Source organism: Tympanuchus pallidicinctus, unplaced genomic scaffold, assembly GCF_026119805.1.
Source record: "Tympanuchus pallidicinctus isolate F22 unplaced genomic scaffold, pur_lepc_1.0 scaffold9, whole genome shotgun sequence".
NCBI classification, from domain to species: Eukaryota; Metazoa; Chordata; class Aves; order Galliformes; family Phasianidae; genus Tympanuchus; species Tympanuchus pallidicinctus.
In genome coordinates this window covers 5,568,740-5,587,232 of record NW_026294813.1, presented here as the reverse complement: position 1 = coordinate 5,587,232, position 18,493 = coordinate 5,568,740, and the positions used below count along the sequence as shown (strand labels likewise).

Sequence of the window (18,493 nt, the reverse complement as noted above, 5' to 3'; positions counted from 1 at the left end):
AACAGACATGGGAAATAAGACATGGGACAAACCAGGGCAGAAAAGGGAGCTTAGGAAAGCTAGTTCTGCTCCATATAGGCTCCTGTATTAACAGTAGTTCTCATTGCCTTTGAGGTAATCATTGGGAATGGACTGATAAAAAGTCTTTCTCCATAAATGAATTAAAAGAAAAAACAGTGTTTGTTTATTGGTTATATGTGGTGGTCCAGTTTTTCACAGAATCACAGAATCACAGAATGGCCAGGGTTGGAAGTAAACTCCAGGATCGTGAATCTCCAACCCCCCTGCCACATGCAGGGCCACCAACCTCCCCATTTAATACCAGACCAGCCTGTCCAGGGCCCCATCCAATCTGGATTTAAACACCACCAGGGACAGGCCATCCACAACATCTCTGGGCAGCCTGTTCCAGCACCTCACCACTCTCTCTGCAGGCAACCTCCCCTTGACATCCAACCTAAATCTTCTCTCCCTCGACTTAAAACCATTTCCCCTTGTCCTGCTGTTATCAACCCTTTCAAAGAGTTGACTCCCCTCCTGTTTATAGGCTGCCTTTAGGTACTGAAAGGCTGCAATAGGTCACCCCACAGCCTTCTCTTCTCCAGGCTGAACAAGCCCAGCTCCCTCAGCCTGTCTTTGCAGTGTAGGTGCTCCAGTCCCCTGATCCCCTGATCATCTTTGTGGCTCTCCTCTGGACCCTCTCCAACATATCTCTATCTTTCTTGTACTGGGGGCTCCAGACATGGACACAGATTTTTCCCCACAGATTTACCTACAAGGAGACAAACTGCAGAAAGCTTTCCTTGCCTTGTTTGCTTTTTTACCTGCTTGTTTCCAAATATAATTGTCTATTTTGGCATGAGGTTAATGAAATGATGCAAATGGCTTTTTCCAGCTGAATAATGCTCAGAGAAGCATAATAGCTAGAGATACAGCAGTAGATTATACCTTCACGATGGCTGAATATATAGGGCATTTCTAGTTTAATAGGATTCTCAAATTGGTGTCAGTTTTTATATGAAACTGTTTCAAAGTATAATTTGTTTAAGGGAATGTATTTGATCTAGTCTGTATTTTATCTGACTTGTTATGAAGCAAATGACACTAATGTAGTTGCCCTGATTGTGTTATAATTTTAACTGCTTTTGCAGTATCACTCATTTATGTGTGTGCTCTCACATATTTACTTTCTGTTTATCGCACACACATCTGTGCTGAGAAGTCTGTACACTGCTTGGAGATTCTCAAATATGTATCAAACATACACGTGTTGTTTATTTTCTTAGGCTTTGAATTTTTTGAAACAAGTGCCAAGGACAACATTAATGTCAAGCAGACATTTGAGCGACTTGTGGATATCATCTGTGACAAAATGTCCGAAAGTCTGGAGACAGATCCCAACATCACTGCTGGCAAGCAGAACACACGACTAAAGGACAGCCCTCCACCACAGCAACCCAACTGTGGCTGTTAATGCGGCTACCAGCAAAGGCAGCTCCAGCGCATTCTGTTGCCAACAGAGTATTTATGAATGGTCTATATGCCTTTATTTATACTGTCTTAGTAATTTATTTGGGAGAAAAATCTTTTATTCTACATTAGCATCTAGTTGAGTATATGTACGAAGATGGGGATATTAATAGTTTGAAAGAGTAATCCGCTTTTTTAGCTTCTGGCTCTTGCATGCAGGATGGCTATTAGTTTCTCTTTTCTTTTTACTGTTTCTCATTATACTTACTTCAGCTAGTGCCATGTGACTTGCATCATTGGTTTCAAATTTTGTAGTTGAATACTTAGGGCAGCGGCCAAGGTATTTTATATTTTCTCCTGACCAAAAATGTATTTAGAAATATTACTTTAAAGAGCCAATCAGTCATTCTGTCTAGATCATTTATAAGGAACACTTCCTTGAGCATACTGCCTGAGTAAGTCTGGGCTCAGTATGTTACACATCATGTGCTTGGAAACTGTAGAAGTTAGAAGGAGCAGACCTCCAGCCTTCCTGGACCTCAAGCTACCTGCCATTCCTTTGAGATTCCAACTGGATATGGGTATGGGTGTTCAGTGCAGATTCTCAGAGATATTAGATACTTCATCCTGGCTAACCAGCTACTATGCTTACATTTTTGTTTGTTAAGCTCCTTTTGAAACTTTACTCATTTTCTCATTCCAACATGCAGATACCCTGGTAGTTTCTGCCCTAGCAGAAGAGGTCTGACCAGCTCTTTTTTCTTTCCACCGGTGTTAGATATTGAACACTGTTCAGATATTACCCCTAGGAAAGCCAAATCCATCACAATCAGTTGTTCATAGCCAAAAACTGTCTTGTCACATTGCTGTCAAACCTGCATGCTTAAGCTGGGACAGCCATCACCATACTGGTTACTAATTTCACTCAGACCTAATGTAGATGTGTTGCTGATGTCAATGAGCTTTAGTTTGACCTCATTTTTTCTTTGATGAGGAAATATTTTTCATCAGGACTATCACAGATTGGCAATATTTTGAAAATAACTTTAGGAATAATAAGAAATAGTTATAATTTCCTAAGTTAAAATGAATGTATCTCTAAAATCAGGAAAAGCTGTGAAGTACACAGACACACACACAAAAAGGCATAATAAAGTACAACAAACAAATTCTGTTTCAATCAATTTAATAAAAATAGTCATATTCTAAAGTTTTAAAATGGTAATTGATGGCACATCTATGTCCAGTACATAGTGCTTCATGCAACACCTTTATTTCTGTCACAGTGACATTTTTAAGCTAAACTGCATAATTGTGGAATTAACTGTTTTATTGTTCCTAGCAGCGGGCTTTAAGACAAGACTGACGTTTCCCTAACTGTCTGCAATAAAAAAATAAAAATAAAAATAAAAATAAAAAAATAGGAAGACAAATTAGAAAATGAAAGTAACAGAAGGTACTGAAAATCCCTCTGTACACACTCCTGTTTTCAAAGGTTATTCATATAAACTCCTGAAAGACACTGAGGAAAATGGGCACTTGGTTGTTTTTTCTCTTTCTTTTTGTTTGTTTTGTGTTGTGGTTTTTTTTTTTTGTTGTTGTTGTTGTTGTTTTTGTTGTTTTTTTGTTGTTTTTTTTTTAACTGGTTAAATAACTGATATTAACTTCGACATGGTGAAAACGACTTTCAAGCAAGGCATATAGAGACACACGCAAAACGGAATAGCCACCAGGGGGCAACATTGGCTGCCTAACTTAAATGATCTTTCTTCATTCTAGGATTTTAAAACTTACGTCCTCTTAACAAGTTTCTTTAAACACCTATTTTCCTAGTAGACATAGAGGCTGAACTTTTACTTTCTGAATTTCACTAAGAGAAAGTACTGTCCTCTGTGGAGCTGATGAGCAGTCAGGCAGAAGAGGCACATGTTACACATACCCTAAACCAGCCTCCTACAGAGCAGTACTTTTCTCTCCCATGTCTAAGGCAGCATGTTGGCAACTGTGCTGGGGAACTTTCAGTGACACCTTTTCACCCACTGGGTACTGGCTGCTTAGATAAAAGAAGTGATAGGACACCAAGGGTGCTTTACATGAGGTGGTGGCCAGTTTCCTTCCTTGTTATGTTCATTTATATATACTGGAGAAAAGTGAGCAGAACATCCTTGAGACAGCAATCAACAGCAGCCCTCATTTACTTAGAAAAGCTTTAAGTTGTATTATATGCCTGAGACATTACATCCTCAGGCGAGGTAAAGTGAATGGAGAATATCAACACAAAAGAGCTTGGGCATGTTCTGGATCATGCAGCACTGCTACAAGTGCAAATATTCACCTTTGCTCTGTGACAAGTAAAACCTCTAGCCTCTGACATACTTGATCTTCTGTATAGGATGGGGAGGTTGGGGGAAGCAGCTGCCAGAGTAACACTGACTGACTGCCACATGTTACGAGAAAGGGCTCACCTGAAGCAGAAATGCAGGGCCTAATGACTAGTAAGAACTCCTAGGTTCTTTGTATTGACGTTGCCATAGAATTCAGAATTATTCAGATTAACTTTTAATGTGTTCACATCAAATCCTTGGAGGCTTTCAAGACAAAACTAGATAAAATCCTGAGCGATCTGCTTTGACTTCTCAGCTGACACTGCTTTGAGGAGGCTGGGCTAGGACCTGCTTATGTCCCATCCAACCAGATTTATCATACCCTCCCTTCCTCTGAAATTTGACAGTTCTGGATGTTCAAGCAGAACTTTTCTCAACAGTCAGGTTTACCTACTGTTGGAAAAACAAGTTTTGATTTTCCAACCAGTGGAATAGGTTGGTTTTTGAAGCCATGTTTCAGCACTATTGAGTTTTCTGCTATAAATTTTGGTCAGATTCAGATGACAAGCATCATGAGCTCTCGATACTTCACCTTCTTAGGGTGAAACCTGGCTGTTGCAGAGAAATATGAAAGACAGAAGGGCTTCTTGGAAGTAACTTACTATTCCTTCCTCAAGCATGATGAAAATTTAGCTTGAGTTCCATGGAAGCCAACAGGAGTAGAATTTTCATTTTACTTGAAATTATGCTTTGCACTGTTACATAGTAAAGAGTCTCCAACTGAAGCATGTGTCAATGTAATTCAATTACAACTGATTCTGAGACAGAACTGCAATTTTCTGAAATGCAAGAAGAGATATGTTATTATTTAATATTTTGGAAGTTCCATCCTAGACTAATCAAGGATCAAAATTCAAACAACCAATGAATCATTCTTCATCTCTATCCAGTAGTCACTGATTATGAGTTAGTCATTGGAGGAGAAGCAGTATTTGACACAGTTCTGCTAAGAGAAAGGATCAGTAATATATTAGTGATGCAAGAAGTCTGGTTCATTAAATTGAAAACCTAGGGACAAGATATCCAAAATTATTTACAGCCTCACAGTTTTTGAAGTACTCACAGACTTTTCACTAATTTGTTGTCTATCTCTGCACAGAAATAAGATTGATTGTCATGGAGCTACATTCCAGTCACAAATGACCTCTTTCACCAAAATTTAGGCCAATTGATGAGATACAACAGTTGTCATAGAGAGCATATTGCATTTTTGAGAGTTCAGATGCCTCTGGTCAGAGACTCCTGAGCTCCATAGTGCCAGCAGAACCGTCACTTCACAAACTATTTTCCAAGTTATGATCTATACTGATGCTTTTAGCAGCAAGCTAATTCTGTGCATGGATAGTACAGAAGCCTTATCATACTCTGATATTGTACTGATTGCTGTATGAAAAACTAGTGCTCAGAAAATGTCTTGGGATCACATGGGAACACAAGATACAGTTGGCTTCTGCAGTGCCTCCTAGCACCAACCAGCTAGAGAGCTAGCAAGCTTTGCTGAGTTAACCTTCAGATACTTTTCTGATTTTGATAAGAATTCATGTTCACAAGCATTCTAGTCTTTATAGCATAGCTAATTTACTAGTATATTTTTGTTGTTGTTGCAGTAGTTTGTTTATTTAGATCTGTTGGTTTGGTGTTTGAAATACATATAAGCTAGCTGGATTTTCTGTCAAAAAATATTCTCTCTGAACAGTTGTGTACGTGACCGTTACCTGGAACTGTTTGTTCCTCTGTGCTTTTACTTAATGCAATGCTTAGAGAAACTACCTGAGCAACTACATATCTGTGGCCTTTCCAGAGCGTCAGTCTGAAAGATTAAACTTTTTTCCCAGTCTGCTCAGCTTTGTACATTCAGCTGTACCACATGCACCTTCTTTATTTCAGGAACAAAGTATGTCATGATACACAAATTCTGCTGGAATTTGATCCCAGTATTTGAGAATGCTTTGAGTTGAATTTTCAATTTTAGGGGAAAAAAAGGTGGTACAAATTTTACATCTGGTGATGATTCCTCTGCTCTGTAACAGCAGATGAAAGATGCTGCATTTGCATTCTAAAAAACCAATCTCTCCCACAAACTACTCTTTTCTATATTTCTTTGGGAGAGGCAAGTTTTATTACATGTATTTTTAAGGGCATCAACTAAATTACTGTCCTGCTGAAAAACTGTTAAGACAGTTTCCTCCTTGGCCTGTTTCTTAGACAGTGAGTAGGTGAGTCTTAGGAGGACGGATATAGCAGTTTGAGACCCTGAGTAGTAAATACTTATAGATCAGCACTTAGGGAGTGTAAAGCAGTATCTCACTTCTGCCAACAGAGAAGTGAGTTCTGTTAATTTACACTGTTTAATCCATACACATAGGCTTTTTAGTACAGTCTGACTTCAGATTCTCGAAGATTCATCATATGTTTAGTGTCATTTAAAGAGACAACTCAGTTCAATTATTAGAACAACTTTTACCAGTTTCTTTGTTAAGAAGAGGTGAATGCAGTTCACCTTACAAATTTGTTTTTTGTTTTCATTTTATTTTTCCTTCCTTTTATTTTACTTTGTTTATCCATGGATATTCACTGAGTCAGAATTGTAATTACACACATTTAGTATGCATATGCAGCAGTATGTCTTTGACACTTACTCAGTTCCTACTGCTACTTGTCTCAGTAAGTGCAGCTTTCCATAAATGCCACAGTAAACATCCAGAACTCATTAACACCAGAAATCCATGGGATTACATCTGTAGACCATATGTTTATTTTCCATGGCTCCAGCACCTGCAGGTGGCTAGTCATTTATAGAATAAGGTACCTGGTATTTGATTCAATGAAGGAGAAGCAGAAGAGCAGTAACTTCAGGCTCACGCATAACATGCATTAATGAAAGCTGGGGATTGCGTACCACTTCTGGCGATAACTTTACTTGAGTAACTCTGACATGTACCTGCAACTAGTGTTAAATGAACTGTTTGTGTGTAACTCCTGTTTAATATTTTGTGAGTAATGTCAGAAGTGTCGTGGCTCAGTTGAACTGTCAGAACGTGTAACCTATATACTCGTGTTTGTACTGTTGTTGAAACTGAAATGTCTTAAATGTTGCATGAAAATATGTTATAAAAATAGATGTTTTCTATTTTTTGAATACCTCAAAACTGAGGAATCATGGGCCAATAAGTGCAATATTTAATGACTTACTCAGTGTATATAAACCTGTGTGAAAGGGAGAAGTGTCCTGTATGTGTGGTAAGGTGTTGATGATGCCTGTGTGGCTTAAGATTTCCAGTAGCTATGTGTGTCTTGTAGTAAAATTTATATAGTAAATGCTTTATCAGTGTAGTGTAAAAATACTCTATTCTTAAGTCATTTAAACTATTTTTCATATATTCAAATATGACACGGTAAAAGATGTCTGTATGTCTATTGCAAGTGCATGTCAATTTTACTTTTAGAACTGACTGTGTCCTCTTTGGAAATGGTCACATTACATCGACACTAGTGGGACAACACATTTAGTCAGAAGATGCTTGTAAACGTGTCTGAACTATCTGCATATATTTTTAAAGCATGTTCCCTAGATACATTAGAATAACCTCCTAGAGCGTTATCAGCTATGTTATCTGTTTGCCTATATTGCATAATATCATATAAGTGTGTTTTAATATGATATAGTTAACTTGTGATATCTGAAAAATTTAATAGGAGTATCCAATACTCTTGCAGATAACTTTGCAAACTTCAGTAGGTGCCCTGATTTAACATTTTTTGGGAACAGCCAGAAGGTCATAGTCAAAGTAGTCTAGCACAGTGTACAGTGACTTTAATTAGTTATGTATGTCAGTTCATTTCCTTAACTTTTCTATATCCTAAAGAAGGAAAATAAATACAACATTAAATATATTCACCCAGACTTTTCACTCACTCAACAGCTACATGGTCCTTAGTATAGTTGGAAAAAGTGCAGTCTAGAATCTAACCAAGACATAAAAATGAGAGATCCAATCATTCATATTTCCTCTCCTCTTACGCTTGCATATTTCTGATAATTCTCTAAGCACATGAGCAAGACCATCACTATTCAGCAAAACTCTCAAATCTTTAGGGCACCTATGGGACTTCTAACCCTGAAACACCTATCCACCAGTGGTTCCCAGTTGTGCCTATGGACTCCACAAAGGAGAAGCTTATTCTGTTAATTCTTGCTATACCTCTGGTTTCAAAGAGAGTGTGTCATGATCCCTGGAAATCTGCTAAGTAAAGTTAGACCACTGAGACTGGGACAAGGAGAGTAACTGCTTGTACTGAATTTTTCAAAAAACCCATTTTCATTATAAGGTGTCTAAGTATATTTTTAGTTTTACATTTTTGAACACAATATACTAAGTTAACTCATATGGTTGGTTGGTTGCTTGAGTCTTGTTTTGTTTTGTTTTAATTTAGACTTACAAAGAAAAGAATTGAAGTTTAAGGCCTGCTGGAAACCATTGGCTTTCCTGTCTGCTCTGTTTCTCTGAGAAAGCAAATAGCCAAATTGCATTAAGTAGCACAGGACAGCACTTGCAATGACCTGAGCAGCCCTTCAAATTCTTCCTGCTTTTATACCTGCTGCTATGAAACCGCTTGCAAAATTATACAGTTTGGGGTAAAATGAAAATTAATTTTGAGAGAATTTGAGATTTCTTAGGAAAAGAAGAAAATTCTGGATAGATAAATAGCAGATAAAATAACAGTCCTAATAGGAAGTACCACTTAAGTGCATATATACAGGCTGCTACAGGACTGGGGATATATTACCTAGTTTTTTATTTTGCTAAGTGACCTGAGTATTCAAGGGCTGGCAGATAATTTTACCTACTATTTTTATTATTCCTTATTGACCTATGAATATATACACAAGGACAAATACTTACCTTGAAAATATGTAGCTGTTCTGGCTCCTTCAAGCTAACTTGCTGAATTGTTCATGACGATAAGTTGTTCAAGTTCTTGCTAAGGATACATTTGTGAGGGGATGAGACTCAATCTGTCCCTCCTCCACCAGCTACTTCTGCAATATAGTGACTGTCGTTCTGAAAAATACGTTAGTTTAAAATGCTGCTGGGTGACAAATGTTGTGAATCTTCTGCATTCATCCACAGGAGTTCCTGTCTGAACGTGAAGTACAAGTTTTGTCCATGTGCAGAGTTTTAAATATATGTGGACGTAGAGACTGTGTGTATTCCATTAAATATTCTGTTCGTATGTGACTTCTGTATACCAAGTGGATTTTGTTTGTTTAGCTTTCTTTTTGCTGAGAGACTTTTTTTTTTTTCTCTTTTCAATTACAATAAATATTCAAGAGACTATATTCATGAATATCCTAGTTGTGGTGACATAGTCTTACCCTCATTCTCCCTCTCTTTTTACCTTCTACAACTGTGAAAAAATGACTTCCTTTTTGATAATTATAGCCATCTGCAATAATTCATTACTGAATATTCCCTCAGCAGCATTGCTGAGTCTTAGATCCATCTCCATCCCATGGTTCACTGGACATTTTGCCTTAGGACTTTGTAGAAGAAAGATCAGAGATTTTCCTACTAAAAGCACAATGTTGTGGCATCCTACATGTTGGCCTTTAAGCATGAGGTAAAGCTTTTTAGTTTTCATTTATCGTTGTACAAATTGCTAAAGCACCTGCTCACTGGAGTGCACTTGCAATTCAGTAGCTCCTGTTTCTTGTCACTGTTGCACTGTGCTTCAGTCAAGTCTCCCAGTTTTTCTATTACCTTAACATCTCATCTGCAGAGCAAATATTGTCAGATTAATTCCCAATTCTCACCCAAAACAAGGAGCTTCGCAGCATATTACTGAGGATCTCTAAGGAGGTTTTGCTGAGCAACTCAAAGCCCTGATTCACAGAGCTTGTCTTTATGGCAATGGCTCTTGTTACTGAATGGCCTCTGAGAATGGAAGTCATCCCAGCTACCAGCAAACATAGTAACTTCCCATAACCTTGACTTGCCGCTGATCTCTGAGATTGCCCCCAGTGTACTTGCTCTGCCTATTGGGGCAAGTGGAAAACAATTGGGAATGAGGGGTAAGAGGTGAAGGATAAGGGAGAAGACACAGACATATTTGTCCCTGAGTGCCGTAAGGCAAGCCGTAGGGGAAGACGACTGGTGTGGATGAGCCGTTACTGTTGAGACTCAGGGAGAAAAAGAGAGTCTACGTCCTCTGGAAGAAGGGACAGGCTGCTCGGGAAGTAGCTAAGGTATGCAGGGAGGAAGTTAGGAAGGCAAAAGCCCAACTTGAGCTCAGGTTGGCCTCTGCAGTAAAAGACAATAAAAAATCCTTTTATAAATATATCAACAGCAAAAGAAGAACCAAAGATAATTATCATCCTATACTTGATGCAGCAGGGAAGGTGGTCACTGAGGACAAGGAGAGGGCTGAGATCCTCAATGCCTTCTTTACATCTGCCTTCAACAGCCAGGCCAGTTGTCCCCTGGGCTTTTTATGCCCTGATCTGGAAGTCTGGGACACTGCTCAGGATATGCACCCAGCGATTCCGGTGGAGACAGTCAGAGAGCTCCTCCTCTGTCTGGATTGCCACAAATCCATGGGACCAGATGGGCTGCACCCTTGGGTGCTGACAGAGCTGGCAGGGGTGATTGCTGAGCCCCTCTCAGCCATCTATCAGCGCTCCTGGTTAAATGGTGAGATCCCAGGGGATTGGAGGCTTGCTGATATGACTCCCATCTTCAAGAAGGGCCATAAGGAGGATCTGGGGAATCATAGGCCTGTCAGCCTGACCTCGGTACCAGGGAAGGTTATGGAGCAAATCATCTTGGATGAGATTGCACGGCATGTGCGTGGTGTCCAGAGGATCAGGCCCAGCCAGCACAGGTTCCTGAAAGGCAGGTTGTGCTTGACCAACCTCATCTCTTTCTACAACTGGGTGACCAGTCTGATAGATGAGGGAAGGGCTGTTGATGTAGTCTATCTAGACTTCAGCAAAGCCTTTGACACAGTCCCTCACAGGCTTCTTCTGGGGAAACTGGCTGCCCGTGGCCTGGACAGATATACACTTCTTTGGGTAAGGAACTGGCTACAGGGCCGTGCCCAGCGGGTCGTGGTGAATGGAGGTAAGTCCAGCTGGCGGCCCGTTTCAAGTGGTATCCCCCAGGGATCAGTACTGGGACCCATCTTGTTTAATATCTTTATTGATGACCTAGATGAGGGGATTGAGTGTACCCTCAGTAAGTTTGCAGATGACACCAAGTTGGGAGGTGGTGTTGATCTGCCTGAGGGTAGGGAGGCCCTTCAGAGGGATTTAGACAAGCTGGACCACTGGGCTGAGGTGAATGGGATGAAGTTCAACAAGGCCAAGTGCTGCGTCCTGCATTTTGAGCACAACAACCCAATGCAGCGTTATAGGCTTGGAGATGAGTGGCTGGATGACTGTGAAGAAGAGAGGGATCTGGTTGGTGCTTGGCTGAACGTGAGCCGACAGTGTGCCCAGGTGGCCAAGAGGGCCAACAGCATCCTGTCCTGCATTAGAAATGGTGTGGCCAGCAGGAGCAGGGAGGTGATCATTCCCCTGTACTCAGCGCTGGTGAGGCCGCACCTCGAGTACTGTGTTCAGTTTTGGGCCCCTCAGTACAGGAAAGATGTTGAGGTCCTGGAGCGTGTGCAGAGAAGGGCAACAAAACTGGTGAGGGGTCGGGAGCACAAGTCTTATGAGGTGCAGCTGAGGGAGCTGGGATTGTTCAGTCTGAAGAAGAGGAGGCTCAGGGGAGACCTCATTGCACTCTACAACTTCCTGAAGGGAGATGATTTGGCCTCTTCTCCCTGGCAAAGAGCAAGACAGGTGGTAATGGCCACAAATTGTATCAGAGGAGGTTTAGATTAGACATAAGGAAGAACTATTTCTCTCAGAGAGTGGTCAGGCACTGGAATGGCTGCCCAGGGAGGTGGTGGAGTCACCGTCCCTGGCAGTGTTCAAGTCTGGATGACGTGCTGCGTGATATGGTTTAGTACTAGTGGTGGCAATGGTGATGAGGAGACGGTTGGACTGGATGATCTTATAGGTCATTTCCAACCTTGTGATTCTATGATTCAATGATTCTACTTCTGACTGACATCTTGGAACCAGGGTATTTTTTCATTATTTCTATTTGGAAAAGATCAATACTTTAATCATGCAGAGAGTAAATCTCAGACGGATAGATGAGAATGGTGATCCAAAAGGATAAAACCTGTTTCAACAACAGGTGTTTCTTGCTCATGAAAACCCATTTGTATCATTCTGTCAGAAGCAGAACTAGAGTAGGATATAGAAAGTTCCCAACTGCCAATGAAAAAAACTTCAGAAAAGGTGATGTAAAGGGAAGATACAAAGTGATGCAGAAAATATGCCTAATTTGATTAAGGGCAAAGAAATGGGCAAAATTTCCCTGCAAAGGTGAGGGTGGATGATTTGGCAATAGTATGTATCAAAACTGGGAAAGACAAACTGCAGGCTTACACCCAACCAAATGGACTCCATGGCTTAATCAGAAAGCTGAGGCCATTAAGAGCCAAAATTTGAACAAAATTATGTACTGTGCAAATATTGTGCTGTGAAATGAAGAACAAAGGTCCCTTCAGAAATTTTATCAAGTGCCTTAATTTTCCTATGTGTCTGTCTGCACACATGCAATATCCTGACAAGTTAAATCATAAGGCAGAGGATTTGAAACTTAGCTGGATAGTATAGAAAAGCTAGGTCATGGCAAGCTCATGTTGTCAGTGGTAGGCACAGGCAATGGGAACATGGTGTGAGGTCCTGTCCCCCCTGATTTGGTAGACAGAGAATCTGCCTAGGGCCTGATCCCAGCGTGCTTGGGCTCTGTCAGGCCTCGAGGTGCTGAAGGAGCAGCATCAGGAGGAGACATCCCAAATTGATGCATGACTTGCTTTCCCAGAGAAGGGGAAAGAAGATGAGACCAGAGAGCACTCCGACAGAAGAAAAAAGGTGTGGAAGGGCAAATACTCACTCAAACGCCACATCACTGGAAGAAAAAAAGCCACATGGACATAATAAAATTATAGAATCTTATTCGGTGTGCACACATTCAGGCACACAGCAGATAGACTTGCTGGTAAGCCTGTTCCGGGCTGCTGGGCTTTCCAAGGACCCAGGAAATGTGTATGCTCTTGTTTCAAACAATTGCTTGTGGTAAGAATCTAAGTCTATGAATAGCTGTAGAGCATCTTAGGGTGCGACCCAGGATGCCTGCCCCTCATCAGCCTCTTGAGCTTTTCAGATTAAAATAAAGTTTAGGAACATAGCATCAAAGCAGCTATTTTTTACAGCCCTGCCCAACTTCTGTTTCACGAACATGTATTCAAAGTTGGCTAGAGCATGTCTTCACTGTTAATGCTATTTTTACTGCTCTGTAAGGAAGAAAAAATACCTGATGTCTGGCCCTGGCCTATAGGATGGCAGGCACTGCCACTGGCCAGCAGCACAAGGTGTGCCACGTGTTCAGCTCTGCACGCTGTCCACCAGTCCTGCCACAGAGCAAGGTAGCAGCTGGTGGGTGTTGCAGCTGCAACTTGCCTTCAGGCCCTCTCTTTTATTTCCATTTTGGAACAACATCAGAAATCAGACTTAAAATAAAGCCCATGTCAAACTGCAGTTTCTTTTCTCTCTTCAGTAATTATCAATAGAAAGATGAATTTTCTGACGTGTTCTTTGTGTGAGAACACAAGTCTATCCACACACCACCTGGCAGAGCAGAAAAACACTCTGGTTTTCCTGTATCACTAAAGCAACATGCAACGAGCACAGATTGTTATCTACACAGGGTAAAAACATATTCTCTAACATTGCTGATGGGGATAACATCCTTCCTCTGCCTTTCGGGACTCTGTCAGGACCCGGTGTGTGGTGGCCATGCCTGAGCAAGAGCAGTACAGTTCTCACAGGGCAAGTGCACGGCTCCTTTCCTTTCTTATATGAATCCTGTGCTTTTGTTCGGCTGCCCACTTTTATTTCATGGGTAATTCCCATAACTTGGTATCAGGGGCACTGGACCCTGGGATGAGAATTTCAACTTAATTCCCTTTCAGCACATGACTTTCCACTAATTACTTTCCTGAAATATAATAGTAGAGGTTTTCCTACTGCATAAGCAGATAATGTATTCCCTATTGCATTTCAGAGGAAGACAGAAAGATCGCTCATTAACCTGATAAACCTTCTCTACTGCATTACCAGTCCTGGCTGACAGTAAACTGCTCCACACAGCCCTGTAACATAAGAAGGATGTGGAACTGCTGGAGCAGATGCAGAGGAGAGTCACAAAGATGAGCAGAAGGCAGGAGCACCTCTCCTGTGAAGAAAAGCTGAGGGAGCTGGGCTTGCTTAACCTGGAGAAGACTCCAGGGGGAAACCTTACTGCAGCCTTCCAGTACTTGAAGGGATCTTACAAGCAGGGTAGAGACCAACTTTTTCCATACCTCAATAGCAATAGGACAAGGGGCGATGGCTTTAAAGTAAAAGAGAGGAGATTAAGGTTAGATGTAGAGGAGATTATTTTCTCAGAGATCACTGCCCAGAGAAGCTGTGAGTGCCCCATACGTGGAGGTACTCAAGGCCAGGATCCAGGGATCCTGGGTAGCCAGAGCTGGTGGTGGCAGCCAGTCCACAGCTTGGGGTTGGAACAGTGTGAGCTTCAAGGTCCCTTCCGAATGAAGCCATTCTATGATTCTATGAAATCCCTGACTTGGTGTGGAATGCACCTTGCAACTGCTGCCAAAGCAAAGCGGACAAACCACAGAACTGCATTTTGGGGACTCATCGACAACAGGCTTTCTCTCTGCACTGAGCTCACTGGTGGCCCCGACCTTGTGAGCATGTTTCCATTGTCTGTCAGAGCCAGGTGCTTAAGTGCTAGGCAAACAGATGCCTTCCCCCTGTTCACTGCTTACACTTCAAAGATAACGGTGACCTTTCGGTGCTGAAATTCTGGGAAGTGAGTCCTGTTTCCTGAAAACACTTCAGTAATCAGAAGAACCACTCGCTGTGCCAGGAAAGGCAAGGACAAATTCTGCATCTGGATAACAAGCCACATGTAGGGGCAACGAAGAGAGACAAACCGCGGCAGAGGAAGGCTGCTGTGCCCGCCGGTTTCGATAACCACACAGAGCTCAGCAGAGCTGCTCCCAAGTACGAGCAGAGGAAACCCTGCTCCCGAGGCAGCGCGATGGCTGCACTGCTACTGCTGTCCGGAAGGTGCTGCTCCAGCCCAGCGAGCGCTACGCCTCGCGGTGCCAAAGGGAACGGACACGGCACTGAGCAGGTTACTTCAGCCGTATAACCCACGGCCCAGCAATGAGGGGCTCGGCTAAAATCTGGCTTTCTGCTGCTGTAATTCGCACGGAAATAAAAACATCAGAATTTTGGTTTCTGGTCTCAGCAGGGCACGGCTCCGCGCAGGTGCTGCAGGTGAGGTGTCCGTGCGGAGTGCACTGCGTTAGATGGCCCCCTAACGTGTGCGTGTCGCAAACGCACCGCTCACAGCCGCGTGCGCGGCCCAGCCCGTGCTGCCGACTGCGAGGTTGCCCATGAGGGGCAAGTCCGCCTTCTTGGTTTACACTGCCTGAGAACATTCGGAGTCTGAAGAGACTGTGCCTGCTGACGTAGGGGGAAATATGGTCTTCAAACGATTGAACATTACGTATTGCTTTTGTATGTTACAGGCATGCTGTGGTCACAAGAGCATCCTCCCACATTGCTGCCTGCTGCATTGGAAGCCATCTAAAAAGGGACTGGCTCAGAAGATGATCGGTCAGCAGCTATGCCTGCCAGCAAAGACAGATGTTTGAGAAGGCTCTGGCAGCAGCCAGACCCACACCACGAGAAATCAGAGGGGAGGCTGAGACATGCACAGGCAGGGTGGACCACCAGGGAGCTTTAGGCTACACAGAAAGCACAGCGGAGTAGGGTCATGAAGTGCAATAAGGTCTCCTCACAGCCTTCTGCTTTCCGAGCTAAATAAGCCCAGCTCTCTCAGCCTGTCTTCTTAGGAGAGGTGCTCCAGCCCTCTGATCATCTTAGTAACCTTCCTCTGGATCTTCTCCAACAGCTCCACGTCCTTCCTGTACTGGGTGCCCGAGGCCTGGACACAGTACTCCAGGTGGAGCCTTAAGAGGGCAGAGTAGAGAGGGTCAGTCACCTCCTTGTCCCTGCTGGTCCCTCCTTTTCTGGTGGAACCCAGGATACATTGGCCTTCAGAGCTGCAAGAGCACACTGCTGGCTCATATTCAGTTTTTCATCCTTCAGGATCCTCAGGTCCTTCTTCGCAGGGCTGCTCTCAAGAAGAAAGGAACACCATCCAGAGGGGTCTGGACAAATTTGAAAAGTGAGTTCAGGAGACTCTAATGAGGTTCAACAAGATCATGTGTAAGGTATTTCACCCGAGTTGGGGAAATTCCAGATATGTGTACAGACTGAGAGAAGACACACTGAGAGCAGCCCTGCTGAGAATGATTTGAGGGTTCTGGTGGATGAAGAGCTGGACATGAGCCAGCAGTGTTCTGCGGCAGTATCCTGTGCTGCATCAGCAAAGTGGTGGACAGCAGGGAGAGGGAAGGGGTTGTACCCTTCTACTCTGTCCTCATGAGGCCCCACCTGCAGTTCTGTGTTCAGGCCTGGGGCTGTCTGCACAAGAAAAATGTGAAGGTGTTGGATTGGGTCCAGAGGAGGCCACAAAGATGATAAAAAGGCTGCAGCACCTCTCCTGCAAAGAAAGACTAAGAAAGCTAGGCTTATTTTTCTTGGAGAAGGGAAGGTTCCAGGGAGATTCGTAGTGGCCTTTCAGTACTCTACGCAGTTTGATAATGATAGGACAAAAGGGAATGTCTTTAAACTAAAATAAGGGAAAATTAGGTTAGATATCTGGGGAAAAAATTCCTGAGAGGGTGATGAGGTGCTGGCACTGCAGCCCAGAGAAGCTGTAGGTGCCCCATCCCTGGGGTTGGTCAGAGCCAGGTTGGATGGGGCCCTAGATAGGATGAGCTGGTGGGAGGCAGCCCTGCCCACAGCAGCTTGGAACTAGATGAACTTTGAGATTCCTTCCAACCCAAGCCACTCTATCATTCTATGATATACAAAGAGGCAAAATTAGGTAATCTGGGGGAATATCAGGAGGACAAAGGAATCCAGAGAACTGGCAAAGCACCCTGCTGATGGAAAGCAAGAGTGAAGTCTTACTGCCCGGCTGCTGAGGACAAAACAAGGTCAAATACTTTAATTCTTCACAAAAGCCAGTTCTGGAAAAAAATCTGTTCATTTGTTTGCTCTTGCTGTTGCTGTTCAGTGAAGAAATCCCCCAATTTCTTCTTCTTTTTTTTTTTTTAATTTTTCTGAGTATTTTGCCTTGGGAGCATTCTGTCATTTCATCTTCCACAGGAAGAATTTTCCACTTGTAACGGCCTTGCTTAGCAGAAGGCTGCTGTTCAGCCTGGTCAATAGTTCAAGCTGTCCTACTGTGCAAAATCCACTTATCCATCACAGAGATCACATCCACTGTGATCTCTGCAGACGAGCACAAAGCCAGGTTGCTTTCCAGCATCACCCCATCAAGATGGGGGGATGCCTGAGAGCTGCTCTCCAGATCAGAATAAGAGCTGAAGCGTGGGCTCAGAGTGCCTGCAGTGCATACGGTCATTTTGGCCACATTCAGCGTGAGAAAAGGAGAACACCGTGAAGAGCTGAGAGCTATTATATCTCAGGAGAAGCCCTCACTCTGAAAGCAATTGGATCCTAAAGACGTGCATTTTGACCTCACCTTTCCCACCCTGCTGCTCTATGCTCGGTCCGGCAGCAGGGGGCGGCAGAGGCAGAGGCGGGACGCGCCTCTCCCCGGCGGGACGGAGCGGGGTGCCGAGCCCTGCCGTGCTGCGTGCGCCTTTTGTGTACCTTTCCCCTCAGGTCGCTTTTACGTGTGCTCACAGCCCCACCCCAACCCTGCTTTTTTTTTTTTTTTTTTTTTTTTTCACTCCCTCCCTCCCCCAAAGTTCTATATATATTATTATTTACTTATTCATTTTCCAAGTGAAGAGCTGTTTTCTCTTGGCCATCATGTGGCAACATGACTTTTTAAAATTTAAGCTCTGTGCCATCTGCTGAGCCACTTGCACATTTCCTGATCTTCTACCTTTACCTCCATCTCTCCAAGCGTGGGAAAAATGTACGTTCCCTTCAGGCCCTGTTCCCCCTTATCCCACGCGGGCCTCATTCTGTTTCACCCACAGCACGCACGTTTGACGGCAGCTGCTGACGTTTTCTAAGTCTGTCTTTAATTATGGCTTTCAATATTCTCATTCCGCTAATTTCCCAAACCATGGGTCTGACTCCAGGAAGGCTGTGAGATAGGCGCCTAAAAGACGTACAGTATATTGGCTTCATCTGCTCTATTGTCTGGTGCATAGGGCTTTTTGTCAGTGCTCCAAGTGTGCCTGGGATGTGTTGAAAGATGCTGCTTAGGTGAGGGCAGAAAGAGCAAGCGAAGAAAGATGCTTTGTGCTGCCAGTTCTCCCATCTTCGTAAAGAGACTTGGGCAGTGATGCTCTCCCACTGCTCCTTGCAGATTCCCTTGTCTGTTTCCATGTCC

General features: G+C 43.1%; 1 protein-coding gene across 1 annotated transcript in view; it reads left to right on the top strand.

Annotated features, from left to right (window-relative positions):
• RAB3C (RAB3C, member RAS oncogene family) overlaps nt 1-2,121 on the top strand; it is a 128,331-nt gene extending 126,210 nt beyond the window's left edge. The window contains exon 5 of the mRNA XM_052670478.1: nt 1,287-2,121. Coding sequence (XP_052526438.1) covers nt 1,287-1,474 — 188 coding nt within the window. The 3' untranslated portion in view covers nt 1,475-2,121. The remainder of the gene's footprint in view (nt 1-1,286) is intronic.
• The last annotated feature ends 16,372 nt before the right edge of the window (nt 2,122-18,493 follow it).